General features: G+C 42.5%; 1 protein-coding gene across 2 annotated transcripts in view; it reads right to left on the bottom strand.

Annotated features, from left to right (window-relative positions):
* ST6GALNAC3 (ST6 N-acetylgalactosaminide alpha-2,6-sialyltransferase 3) overlaps positions 1-13,907 on the bottom strand; it is a 549,238-nt gene extending 535,331 nt beyond the window's left edge. Inside the window, exon 1 of one of the 2 annotated variants that reach the window (XM_043575303.1) lies at positions 13,726-13,907. In XM_043575303.1, the coding sequence (XP_043431238.1) occupies positions 13,726-13,743 (18 nt within the window). In that variant the 5' untranslated portion in view covers positions 13,744-13,907. The remainder of the gene's footprint in view (positions 1-13,725) is intronic. The other variant, XM_043575304.1, reaches the window with a different exon arrangement.
* Between the last annotated feature and the right edge of the window lie 309 nt (positions 13,908-14,216).

The following is a 14,216-nucleotide window of genomic DNA, read 5'->3' as shown; positions in this document are numbered from 1 at the left end:
AGATCATGACCTGAGCTGAAGTTGGACGCTTAACCAACAGAGCCACCCAGGTGCCCCAACAATATATTTTTTTTTAAACTGGTCATTACTTACAATGCTATGTTATCGTTTATTCTGGTCTCTATTTTATCTATTTCTGATTTTTCTTATTCCCTTCCTCTACTAAATTTTAGCTAAATTTCTTCTTTTTCCAGTTCTTTATGTGGTAATGTTGTTCACTTGAACTTTTCTTCTTGTTTTAAATATTTTTATTTTAGAGAGAGAAAAAGCACACGCAGGGAAGAGGGGCAGAGTGGGGGCGGAGGGGAGAGATTGAGAATTTCAAGCTCCACGCTCAGTGCGGAGCCCAACCAACTGAGCCACCCAGGCGCCCCTCTTTTTTTTTTTCTTTTAAGTTTATTTATTTTGAAGGAGTGAAAGAGAGAGTGCATGCACACACATGAGTCAGGGAGGAGCAGAGAGAGAGCAACAGAGAGGATCCCAAGCAGGCTCAGGCTCAACTTCATGATGCAAGGTTACTACCTGAGCCAATATCAAGAGTTGGACATTTAACCAATTGAGCCAACTAGGCACCCCGATATTTTTTTCTTAATACAAGCATTTCTAACACAAATTTAACTCTAACACTCACTTTTGCTGCATCTCATAGGTTTCGGAACATTGGGTTTTCTTTTTCTTTTGAGATATATTTTGATTTGCTGTTTGAACTCTTATTTGGCCCATTGCATGTGCCGTAGTATGTTGTTTAATAGTTACATTGAAGGGGCGCCTGAGTGGCTTGGTTGGTTGAGTATCCAACTCTCAATTTTGGCTCAGGTCATGATCTCTGTCATCAGATAGAGCCTCATGATGGGGCGCCAAGCTGGAAGTGGAGCCTGCTTAAGATTCTCTCTCTCCCTCTGCCCTTTCCCTACTCACCAGCACATGTGTGTGTGCTCTCTCTCTCAAAAAAAAAAAAAAAAAAAAAAAAAAAAAAACCTCAAAAGAAACATATATTTACATTGCAAATTTTCCAACTTTGTTCTATTGTTGATCTTTTGTTTTGTACCATTGTGGTTGGAAAATATACTTGGTATGATTTTAGTCTTCTTAAATTTGTAATGTTTGTTATGTCTCTTTTTATGTGATTAAACGGGATTCTTCTGTACTTACTAGAAGAAAATGTGTATCCTATTTCTTTTGGATGGAATGTTTTATATATATCTTTTGGAACCACATATTCTGAAGTATGCTTCAGGAAAAAAAAACTGAGGGTACTCATTCAAGATAAAGCACATGGGGGGTGGAGACCAGGTGAAACAGATGAAGGGGATTAAGAGTACACTTATCATGATAAGCACTGAGTAATGTATAGAATTGTTGAATCACTATATTGTATACCTGAAACAAATACAACACTGCTAACTATACCACAACTAAAATTGAAATTTAATTTAAAAAAATTCTTTTTAAATAATAGCTACAAAAATAATATGGTCACACAAATTTTCTACTCACTAGCCATGGAGCCTTGGGCAAAGAAGATAAGTTCTGTCTAAACCTCAGAGTTTCCTCACAGGTAAATAAGATATGATAATAGTATTTTTCTAAATAGGATTATTGAATATTGAAGGAAATCATGTGCACACCTTAAATAGAGTACCTACAATAAAGTTAGGACCCAGAAAATGTTTATTGACATTATTTTACCATTAAAGTTATTATTGTGGACAAGTTACAAATAGGTTTGTCCATGCATGACTACAGGAAAATATTCTGTTACATATATTTTACCTCGGCCAGACTCCTGGATTCAAATCCCAGCACCCCCCCCACCCCCATGCTTGTACAACCTTGGGGAGGCTCCTTAACCTCTCTAAGCCTCATTTCCTCATCTATATCGGAATTTATAATAGTATGTACCTTATGAGCTTGACAAATGAGATAATGCAAACATATAAAGTCCAGAAAGCCCCAACATAGCAAGTACTCAGGAAATATAAGCTATTGCTACAATTAATATTATCATCCATGTAGACCCAAATTTCCCTTAGAAAAGAATTAAATTCTCAGCTTCTCAGGGGCACCTAGCTGGCTCAGTTGGTAGAGCACGTGACTCTTGCTTTCGGGGTCATAAGTTCAAGCCCCATGTTGGGTGTGGAGTTTACTTATATACATATATAAAATAAAGTAAAATTGTTTTAAAAAAATACACAAATAAATCATCAGCTTTTCTTTCATCTCCATTCCCTCTACCCCTCCTCTCACCCATAGTACTTGGGTTCTCTCTAAATGCTTGATGGTAAACTTCCTCTTCACAAAAGCCTCTATTTGCTGAAGATAAGAGGCAAAAATAGGTCAAACACAGACCTCTTTAACATCCCCAAATCTAGAATATACAGTGAATTTCGATTTTCCTAATACCGAATGGAACATGGTTTCAGATGTCATGTCTTTAAATAAGGTTTTAATATCAAGGGTCAAACATGGATGAGAGAAAAACAAACCTTACTTTATCAACAAGTGAGAAGTCACATGCAGAAATCTTGGCTCAGCTTAAGCCATCAACCAGGCTGCTGGGGTTAAACAGCATGGCAGAATTAAATAAACATTAAACCAGCTAAGGAACAAATAATTAAGTGACATAAACCAGGGTAGGAAAGAGAGATTCTCTTACTCCCAACTGAAAGAATGAAAGAAAAAATAAATAAGGCAGCAGGCGAAAGGTGGCAGGTAATTGCTGCTCCTGGGGAATGAATTTTCTCCTAGAAATAGGGAGAAAGCAAGGACGACAAGGTCGAGAAGGTCAGCAATAAAAAAGCAAACACAAGTAGTTGTAAAGTCAGCCTCCAGGCAGTGGCAAAGGTGTGTGGGATGACATCCCTGAGCTGTCATGAACACCATACCAATGATTTTATACCAAGCACAGAAATGAGTCACATTTCCCAGAGAATTCCTAACAGAGTGGCTTATAACCTGGGACCCTGCAAGAGGGTTTTATCTACTTGGTAATAGAATTCTGTATGGCTTCCCTTCTACTGAGCTGAGATTATGGTTCTTTAAACATACTAACTAATGGCCCCTGTAACAACTGCACTGGGGAGGGACCCAGAGGCCAGAGATGAAAGTGGGTGGGTTGGAGGGGGGCAGGTAAGAAAAATTAACTGCATAATAAATAAAGGCATGGAAATAGAGAGCCAGGAGAAGGTAAAAAGGTACACCTTAGAGATTTATTTTCTTTATGCCAACAGGAGCCTATGAGAAGAGATTAAATCAGCAGTTTCCAATGCTTTGTGTTACTTATTAAATCCCAAACAAGGCTGTGAATCATCAACATGAAAAAAGAAAAGCTATCATCTTTCGCTGGTCTTCATTCTCCCCATTCCTAATCCTTAAATAATGACTTTTTAAATATGAGACCAAGTAAGCCAATAATTAAGAGAGTGAACTCTAACACTAATGCATTAACTTTCATGACCAAAGCCAGTACAACTTGACTACAGAAGCTGTTTTCTGCACCCCCAGCAGAATGGGCTTGGTTGGGGGGAGGAGGGGACAGAGGCAGAAACAAAGAAAGAAAGGGTTTGACATACAATCAGCAGGAACCAAATCGCTGGTTTATAAATCAACATAAACTGATTTCACAACTGATCTGAAAGAAACTGAGTTTCCAGAAACACATGAGGGGTGCCACCAGCAAGGGGTTCATTTCAGCCCCAGTCCCTTGCTGTTGGACACAGAGGCATATGCATTCCAATATTCACGGTGGTCTGAGCCCCATGGCATTAGAAAGCTTGGGGGTTAATGAGAATAATGAAGGAAGAAATCAAATATTATAATGCCTAAAAAGTTTTATTTGAATGCACTTGACTTTCTAAACTGACTTAAATTCTTGTCAGTTTCTGTTGGCCATTGCAGGTGTGTTAAGCCTTCCATAACTCAACAACTATTTGTTGAACAGGAGGTAGCATGTCAGGACTGACGTCCACACATGGGCCTCATCAGCATCACCTGGGGGCTTTTTAGAAATGCAAATTCTTGAGCCCTAACCCAGGACTGACCTACAAAATCATAAACTCTCGGGGTGGGGATTAGCAATCTCTGGTGAAATAAGCTTTTCAGGGGTCCTGGCAGCGTTCAAGTTGAACAGCACTTGTGGTCAGCATATCTGTTAGAAGCAACAGCCTTATCGGGCTTTGGAGTCTGATTTCCAACCCCACTATCTGGCTTTGAGGAATCACATATCCTCCCTAAGCTTTAGTCCCCTCTTCCACATAGTGCTTGGCCCCATGCTCAGTAAATACCCCTGACACCCACAGTGTGAGGCCCCAGAGCTAGTGCTGAAGACCCATGGGAGAACCCACACCAGCCCTGTCTCCAGCTCTTACACTCTACTGAAAGAACTTAACAGTGTGGCCCACGGGTTGGCACACTTTATCTGTAAAGAGACAGACAGCAAATGTTTAAGGCTTTGCAGGCCTTACAGTCCAAACATCAACTTCTCAACCCTGCCATTGTAGCACGAAAACAGACACAGACACTGGGAAAGAAGCAAGCATGGCTGTTCCAGTAAAACTATTTATAGACACTGATATTTGAATTTCATACATTCCCACACATCATGAAATCTTATTCTTCTTTTGATTTTTTTCAACCGCTCAAAAATGCAAAACCCATCCTTAATCACAGGCTCTTTAGCGCTATGCATAAACAGGTGACAGGGGATTTGGCCCAAGGGCTCTCCTTTGAGGATCCTGGTCTAACACTCTTGCATTAGCAAAGTTGTTAAGCAATATATACCAGAGTCCCCTTGTCAGTCCAACAAAAGTAAATAATGCCCATTCTGAAATCTTGTTGTGAGCTGATAAACTGCTTCAAAATATCTGGCAGGCTGTCTGCCAGAGAGAAGGCCCTCAGCATACGGCACCTACTGTCCATCTCATGATCCAGAAAGACTAGGTGGAGCAGGGCAGGTATAAAATGCAGAAGTCTACACTAAACAGAGCTACAGGTTTACAAACTGATTTGCTCTAAGCACCACTGGACACACAGCTTTAGCATATTGCTAAAGAAGTGAAAAATAAGCCAAAGGAACTCCAATCACCTTACTCTATTGACTTAAAAGAAGACATGTGGTTTATTCTGGATGTTCAAATTGCTGCCATATGTGCACTGCCCTCCTAGAGCAATGGAATGGCTCAAATAAAAGTGTATAAAGTCTGTCTCTGACCTCAAAGACTACAGGAGTTCACTGCCACACGGAGACCAAAGCTGCATTCCCTGGGAGAATTCACAGCTGTTCAACACCTAGGGGGCCAATCGGGCTCAGCCTATGGAAAAACGTAGGAGTCCATTTTAGTTGAAATTCCAAGGGCTCAATAAAGGCTCTAATGTGTCCTTGGGTCCAAAACTCATTACTTGCTCTTCATTTGCTTTCCTCTGTTGCCATCAGTCTGACCAACAGGAGTGTCCTCCCCTTCTGATTCTCATCCAGTAGGCAATCCTTTCCCCTACCCGCTTACACACTGCTCTCATTGCCTCCATGGTTAGTGGTGTTTTCCAACGGTGAGGATGAACACCTGAATAAACATGCTGTCCGATACCGTAGCCACTACCCACATTTGGCTTTTAAGACTTGAAACAGGGCTGGTGTGCCTGAGAGGCCACATTTTTTATTTCATATTATTTTATTTAATTTACACTTAAAAACTAACACTAGATTCAACTCTTGGAAAACTTCTGACCACCTTTGGAGCAACCTGAACACGTGAATCCACACTTTTGACTGTAAATGTTATAAAACCTAAATCTCTAATGAAAATTTAGCATCCTGACTGAGAGATGCTGCAACAGTAAAATGTACACTGATTTTTGAAGACTTAGTGAAAAAAATATAAATATCTCAATAATTTTTATACTGATTACATGTTGAAATGAAAATGTTCTGTATATATTGGGGTAAATAAAACATACTATTAAAGTAAATTCTGCCTGTTTCTTTTTGCTTTTGTTTTTTACATGTGGCTCTTAAGAAATGTCAAGTGTATAAGTGAGCTGCGTTATATTTCTACTGGACAGCACTGCGTTAAATAAATGTATGACCGTCATTACTCATACTTATCACAAAGCTGGACTCAGACACAGAGTCGGTACAGCTCTTACCTCTGCACCCAAAACCTTTTACCACCCACACCCTAGAGACTAGCCCCTCTTTCTTGGTTACCATTTTCCCTGATTGATAAGGCAAAACCTTCACAGGGAGATTTCACCACTCTTTCTTTAGAGTCCAGTCTATTGGTGGGGCCAGGGATGCCAAACAGGGGTCCTGAGAGTGGCAGCCGTGCGGTCTCCAACTGTGTATCCCCCTTGTCCCAAGGAGGGGGCCATCCCAGAACAGCTATTTGCTAATTCTAGTCCTTGAAACCTAAGACGAGCTCCATGTGCACACTCTAATCCCACATCGTGACTCATCTCCAATGCAGGACACACACATTTTACTTCTAATTCCCTTGTGATCATGATGTTCTCAGGGCAAGATGCAAATATGATTTTCATAACAAACCAAAGAAGTTTTTATTTTTGTGTCTGGTAAAGGCACAGCTAATAAATGTACTAGGACTGTACAAGATAGCCTTTGAAATTACAAGTGTCTTCCAAGAAGGATTTTATGTGCAAGACTTTTCAAATCTGGGTAAATATTAAGATATGATGGTATGAATGTGGGTATATATATATTTTTTAATTGTTTATTTATTTTTGTTAGAGAGAGAGAGAGAGAGAGAGAGAGAGACAGACAGACACAGTGTGAGCAGGGGCGGAGGAGGGGCAGAGAGAGACAGAGACAACTCCAAGTGGGGTCAAGGCTCCACGCTGTCAGCACAGAGCCCGGCACGGAGCTCAAACTCACAAACTGTGAGATCATGACCTGAGTGGAAGTCAGATGCTTAACCAACTGAGGCACCCTGGGTATATATTTTTATTTACATATTTACATTACTAAGTATATGCAAAGAAATGCATTTCTTCTTTATCCAAATACTAGAACGACTCCAGTACAAGAACCCCTCTTTCCTGGCTCCCAAGCCATTTCTTTGGGAAATAACTTCCCCCACCCTCCCAAGTACCAGATGTTGTGAGCCCCCACCCATCCACATCACACAGGAAATGAGAGAGGCCTGGAGATGATGGGGTATGGGGCACAGGGCCTCTGTGAGAATGTTACCTAGCCCAAGGCTCCTGTTTATTGAAGTCTCTGGATACCCTGGGCCAAGGTCTCTGATGAGGCCACTTTAAATCAGTTTAAAATCAGAACCAGAGCCTACACTCAGTCCTCGCGCTGAGGGAAAAGAGAAAACAATAGTGAAAGCACAGATAATCCCTTCACCTCATTTGAGCCATTTCCTATAACCACCTGCCTGCTGACAAACCTTGACACAGCTATTAACGAGGAGAAGAATTAAACAATTTGGGGTGTAGCTCCTCTCCCTCTCCTGGCTCTGGTGGAGGTGCTAATTGGCAGTAAAAGGCATAAAAGGTGTACATCAGAACGGCCAGGGTTGACAGGATCTGGATAATCCATAAACTGAATAATGAGCCTTTTAATAACCAGGAGCTAACAGCAACTTTCTGTAATGGGATCCTGGTAGCACTTGTAAATCTACTCTCTCCAATTAGAAAAATGCCTTCCTCTACTTTTCCCAGAAGCCAGGAAACAGAAAAGAACTCATCCAACTCCCAGCCCTCAGGCACAAGTGTGTGTTAAATTTTCACAAACAGATAGAGGTTTTCCTCCTGGGGAGGAGATTTCATAATTTTCCCCAGCCATCTACGGGAAAGCTTAATAGGCTCCCTCTGCTTTCCCCAGACCTAAACCCTTCTTCCTCCCACCAGTCCCCAAGACAGGTTCCTCAACTCAAGCTGTTATCTAACTATTAATAATGCTAATAATAGTTTTGCCGTATGTGTGCAGTGGGTTCTGCTTAGAAGAGTGCCTTTGCAAGCATTAACTCTTTTGGACACCAACACGGCCCCAGAGGGGGTCCACTTGGGGAGCCTGAGTTTATATGATTTATGGGACTCTTTTAGAAAGTGGATATAAAATTACAAATACAAACATCCAGGGCCTCTTCCCAGAGCCTTGCAGGGGCCCTGAAGCTTGGCCTAAGGGCAAATCCAACTCTGTACTATCCCTCTCCTTCCTTCCCACCCCCAAAGGGACATGTGGGTTTCTCAGGCTAGGGGTAGAGGTCATGTGACTTGCCCAGGATCAAAGGGCTATTCAGTCTTGGAGGCAGACTTAGAACTTTCTTACCTCCTCAGTCTCTGCGGCCCCTCTGCGGCCCCTAGTTCCTCAGTCACAAAGGAAACTCTGAAGAAGGAACAAGTAAAAACAACACAGCTAAAAGTGATCCTCACCAGGCGGGTGTTAGGAAGCTGTCTAGACTGAGTACTGCCTGGGTAGAAGATAGTGAAGTAAACACAAAGTCCCCACAAATATTCACTTCAATGGGCACTGAAGGTAAAAAGACATTTACTAACCATATGGAGCCAGGTGAATTCCATCCTCACTACTTACTAACCACACCTGGGTTAGTAACCTGGGACAAGTTACTTAGTGTCTCTGAACTTCGGTATCTTCATTATAATACAAGTTTGCATGAGATGACTTCTATAAAGCACTCAGCACAGGACACTCTAGGTGTTCAATAAATAGCAACTATTATTGTTCCTATTGTTATCAGTTCATCCAAAGAGCACTGCTTTTACACAAGAGACCGGTTCCCCAAAGGAACGTTGCAAAAGCACGTAGAAGTTGCAAAAACATTCTGTTCGTTACCACAAGACTGAAAATTCGGCAGGACGGCTGCTCCCGAGACTTTAGCATCTCTTGCACAGCAGAAAGTAACATCAGGGAAGATTTATTAGACGAAGTGCCTTGTCCATCCCACTTGCTGGGGTTTTCTTAGAGTTTCAGATTTGTAATCTGCGGACCTGTGAAGTCTCTGCGGCTTTCCAGGCTCAGTGAAGCCACACCGTTTTCTAACACTTTGAGACCTCAGTTTGAGTACCTCAAATTGGGATTGTGGGTGTTGGTGTTTCGTTTTGTTTTTGCTTTTGCTTTTTTGTTTGTTTCTGTTAACCTAGAGAACCAAAATGATCAGAAGAACAAAAGATAAGCCACTACTATACTTCTTCCTTTCTTCCTCCCAGTCCAGCGCTCCCTTTCCCCTTCCCTTCAGATTTCAAATTGGCTCCAGGGTTTCTAGGAGACACAGTAACAGATGTATGAGAAACAAACTGAGAAGGCGCAAAGTAACTGATAAGCCCTACCTGCTTGCTTGTTGTATGTTAGAGTGAAAAATCCATGCTATATCCATGAAGAATTCAGATGTTTACAGAGGTGGATAGATCAGGCCCATGTCTATAAACATCTTAAAAAACAAAAAGATAATGCATTAATACATTCAACAAGCATTTAGGGAACACTTTACTGAAAGTCAGGCTAGCACTTGTGGATACCAAGCTGAATAAGGCAAGGCTTCTGCTGCCCCCAAGACTCATTTGAGTGGCCACCAATATCTCCATCCATATACTCCCACACTACCAGCAGTAGTCATTCACAGCGCTCAGTAAACACTAGCTGAGTGACCTACTGAAGGCCCCTGCCCTCTAGGAGTCCACAATCAAACAGAGGAGTCGGGCATGTCAACAGTTAATCGACAGTTCAGGGTAATACCTGCTGCTACAGAGATAAGAACTCATACCATGGAAGCAGAGAACAAGCCTGGTGAAGCACAGGAAGGCTTAACCGCAGATGTGACACTGAACTAAGAGTGGAAAGATAAGCAGAACTTTTGCCAGTGGAGGAGAAACAAATGACAATATAAAAGTTTTACTTCACTAGTAATTAAAAAAAAAATACAAATGAGATATCGTTCTTGTCTATTTTATTTCAAAGACGTTTAAAAAAAACACTCCTTGGCAAAAGACTGGTCCTTGATTTAATTGTTCACAACAGCACAGCTACCCAGGAGAGCTGCCTAACCAGGAGTGCGGCAAGAAAGGAACCGAAAACTTGGACTTGTTTTTGGTTTTGTTTATTTATTTTGAGAGAGAGCACGTGTGCTTGTGTGTGTTTGTGAGTAAGCAGGGGAGGGGCAGAGAGAGGGAGAGAGAGGATCCCAAGCAGGACCTGACAGTGTGCAGAGCCCAAGGCAGGGCTCAATCGCATGAACCGTGAGATCATGACCTGAGCCGAAATCAAGAGTCACTCAAGGAACACTCAACTGACTGAGCCCAGACTCATTTTTACTTAACTATTACTAGCCTATCCTCTCTAATGTGCAATATTCTCACTTAACCCCTAGCATAACCCATTGAGGAATGCACGATTGTCCCCATTCTAGAAACTGGAGCAATGAAATCAAGAAACTTGCTTGTGGTTATACAGTTAGTAAGTAAAACCCACATATTTCTGGCTTCAAAGCCCATACAATGTGGAATGAATATGTATTTCACAATTAAATGATTATTGAGGCCATTATCATCATTCTGTTACAAGAGCCAGCTTCGTGCTTGGGCAGAAAGGGCCTTCACCATACACAGCACATCAAGGGGATGGTTCTGTATGCTGCAAAAGCCCATCCCAGCTGCCCTGTCATGGGCTTATCTTCTTAGCTAGTCAGAGGTCCCCACTTTTAGGGTCACTGCTATGTAGGTAATAACCTCTCTTTCAGTTTTCTCATATATAAAAATGGATAATAAAATCTACTTCAAAAATCTGTTGAGAAAATTAGTTTCCACCCACAAAGTTAACACTGCCTCAAAAGTTATCTTACAAAAACACAAGCTCCATAATAGTAAATATGATTCAGTCTTCAAAATCTAGCTCCAAAATAGTAAATGGAAAACCTGCCTTTAAAAAATATATATATATGTTTTATTATTTTATTTTTGAAAGAGAGAGAGCATGAGTGTGAGAGGGGCAGAGAGAGAGAGAGGGAGAGGATCTGAAACAGGCTCCAGGCTCCAAGCTGTCAGCACAGAGCCCGACGCGGGGCTCAAATCCACATACTGTGAGATCATGACCAGAGCCGAAGTCAGACCCTTAACAGACTGAGCCACCCAGGTGCCCTGGAAAGCCTGTCTTGACTAGCCAATAGGAGGGTTCACTGCTCTCTACTTCTGTGCCCTATTATGCCTTCCACAGATCTATGTTACTCTTCACACTGTAACATAAATGTGCATTTTCTTTTCTATCCCCTTTACTATACTGTAAGCCACTTAGGAACCAAGTCAATGGTCCATACATCTTGTGATGTCAACACCAAGTCCAAGGCTGGCACGTGGCAGAAAATGTTTTGTTTAAAAAAGAAGAAAAAGTCCATCATTTTACCTTCATAAAACCCAGACAGATAATCACAATTATTTACATTCTAAAATGAGCAAGTTGCAGAGACTACCTAAAATCACGTACAGAAGGCCAAGTTTGCACTGAATTCAGGTCTCCAGACTCCACTCCACCATGTATGGCCTTTCAAAGACAACAAGGGGAAAAGGCCTACCATAGGCCATGGACACCATGACTGCACACAGGTACTTTGTCTAATACGGTAAGGGCTGTGAATGGTATTAGGGCATCTTAGAAAGTGGTCACCTGGGAAAGTACAGAGAACAGCATTAAAGTATAAAAAAGGTTGGCAGATTTGCATCTAACTCCATGCTTACTTTGTCCTTAACCCTGTTGCCTCAGGAACATCTCTTAAACTGAGGACTCAGCTTCCTCATCTGTAAGATGGGGTTTTAAACAATGTTACTCACCTTGCAGGGTCTGATGTAAGAATGAGAGTTATATTATATGAAGTAGGCAGAGAATATAGTAAGCATTCTTTACACACTCATTACATGTCAGAAAAAAAGTGGCACGTATTAATGCCTATGCCACAAAGTAGTTTTCATACCCTATCTTACTTTATCCCCACAGCAACTCTGTGGAGTAGCTGCTATAATTTTGATCTTACATTGAGGAAACTGACACAAAGACATTTAAGTAAGTTGTCCAAGGTCACACCAGTGGCAACTGGCCGAACCTGCATTCCGACCAAGGCTTTTCTGAGTCCAAACCTCTTTGTAGTTTACGTGTCTACCTCTCAGATGAATTTCGGTGGAGGAAAGATAATGAGGACTCAGATATGCCCCAAATGTCTGAGGTTAATGTGAGGTGCTTGAAAAGAAAGTTTGGATCAGATTCATGTGTAGCTTGGGATATGCATTAAAAACGTTTGGAACATGTGCGACATGAGGTGGGGAGAAACCAAAAGAAGATGGCCAACGATAAATGTCATGCTCCTCAATTGCCCTTTCAGCTAATAATATAATACATAGTAAAGACAACTCATATTCTTATTTCAGTACTTGTGCTCCAAGTTAAAAATACCATATTGTAATAGGGATGTATTTATTACGTATTTCCTCTTGATCTTGCTACCGTTTGTTATGTCCCAGAAAATGTTCCAAAACCAAACAGAGGAAGTTCAGAAAAGTCACAGGAAATATCCAACCTCTTTTACGCTAAGGGAAAAAAAAAAAAAAAAAAAAAAAAAAAAAACCTCTACTAGGTTAATCTCTTATTTGTATCATTACCACACATGTTTTAAGACGACTCAGGTAACTAGCTTAATGGTAGATGGCTTCAAATCATCCTGAAGAGAAACAAAAGCTATTTCACAATAAACAACAACTAAAATCTTTTTCTGGTGTTTTCCTCTATCACATACAGCTCCCCCAACCTTGGAACAAACAGGCCTTTGCTTTCTCCAGTCAAGGCCCAGGAAACCATGCTGTGAATGTTTTTGATTCAGGCAGTCAGGAGTCAGGTTAGGCAGGAGGAGAAACAGTTGTGAGAAAATGAAAACAGAAAACAAACAAAACACCTCTCTCCATGGAATGGAAAGTTCTCAAGTCAGGCACTGACACCAAGTCCTCCCACCTGACACCACAAAGCGGTAAACCCAGAAAGATGCTTGGTCCAGGCTAAGAACCCAGACTTGGAGAAAGAAAACTCAACAAAGAAGAGGTGGCTCGGCCAGCTCTGATATGAAGTGAAATCATTGGGTCTGTTCAAATTTATGAGCTGAAGGAGGGTCAGAGATTCTCTACTAATAAAAACATCTTTCTATGAACTTTTCCAAAGTAGAGTTAATGGCACCACAGAACTAGCAGGTCTCCTGGAAAACTCATTCCTAAGGGACTACCTGTAAACTCACAAGTTTTTGTCTTCACAAGATCAAATGCTCAATAGAACTCCCCCCCCCCCCCCCGCTCACTCTCGCCCCCATTCAAAGTGCTATATAACCTTTAGCACCAGTAACCCAAGTCCAGACTCTTCTCCATTCTCCTAGGCTCCTGAAAGGCCTCAAGCAACAGAACCGCGGGACCCGCGGGAGCACCCCTCCCCTCCCTGCCATCCCCATTATTCGGCACACAGCCCTGCTTTCCCCTGGAGCCAACAGTCTGCAGCTCCTTCAATGCAGGCGCGAGCAGGCAGGAATGGTGGGAAGAGAAGCTGTGCCAGCTGCACGTTTCAGAATCTCCCTCCATATGCATTTGCCAAAGGAACAAAAAGAAAATCAATGCCAGGAAAAGACAACTGAGATGAGGATGCGGTGGGACCGCGGCTGACTCCTTGCCTCTTAGCAGCAAGGGTCTGGCCAACCACGCGTCCGAGCCACAGATCCGAGTCGTTACCTTCAGGATGCAGGCCATGGCGCTCCGCCGGCCCTTCTGCCACCGAGCAGCAGGCGCGCCTGGGTCAGGGGCAGTCCCGGCGACAGGCTGGAGGCTGGTACCACAGCAGGACCGCTCCAGCCCACATTCCCGCAGATCCAAATAAGGGGACCGCGGTGCGAGCTGCGCGGGCACAGGCCCCGCCCCCCGCGCCGGGGCCCCGCCCCCGGCCTCGTCCACTGGCTGGCGGCCCTCGAGGCTCCGCCCCCGGATTACGTGCCGTCCCGGTCTCCCGCGGCTGCTCCTGGATGCTTGCTACTTTTTCTTTTCTCTCTCTTCCTCTCTCTCACTCTCTGTCCCTCTTTTTTTTTTTTTTTTTTTCCAGTAAATGTTCTGTGGTTCAACGTATACAAAATCTGCTCAGCAGCAGGCAGGGATCTGGGTCCGGCTGGGGAGAGAAAGCGGCCTTTTCTTCCCCATTCGGTCTCCTTCAACAGATCAGAGAACTCCTT

The sequence above is a fragment of the Prionailurus bengalensis genome, chromosome C1, assembly GCF_016509475.1.
Source record: "Prionailurus bengalensis isolate Pbe53 chromosome C1, Fcat_Pben_1.1_paternal_pri, whole genome shotgun sequence".
Lineage (NCBI taxonomy): Eukaryota > Metazoa > Chordata > Mammalia > Carnivora > Felidae > Prionailurus > Prionailurus bengalensis.
Note: the sequence above shows the minus strand (reverse complement) of the source record. Positions and strands in the feature narration are given on the sequence as shown.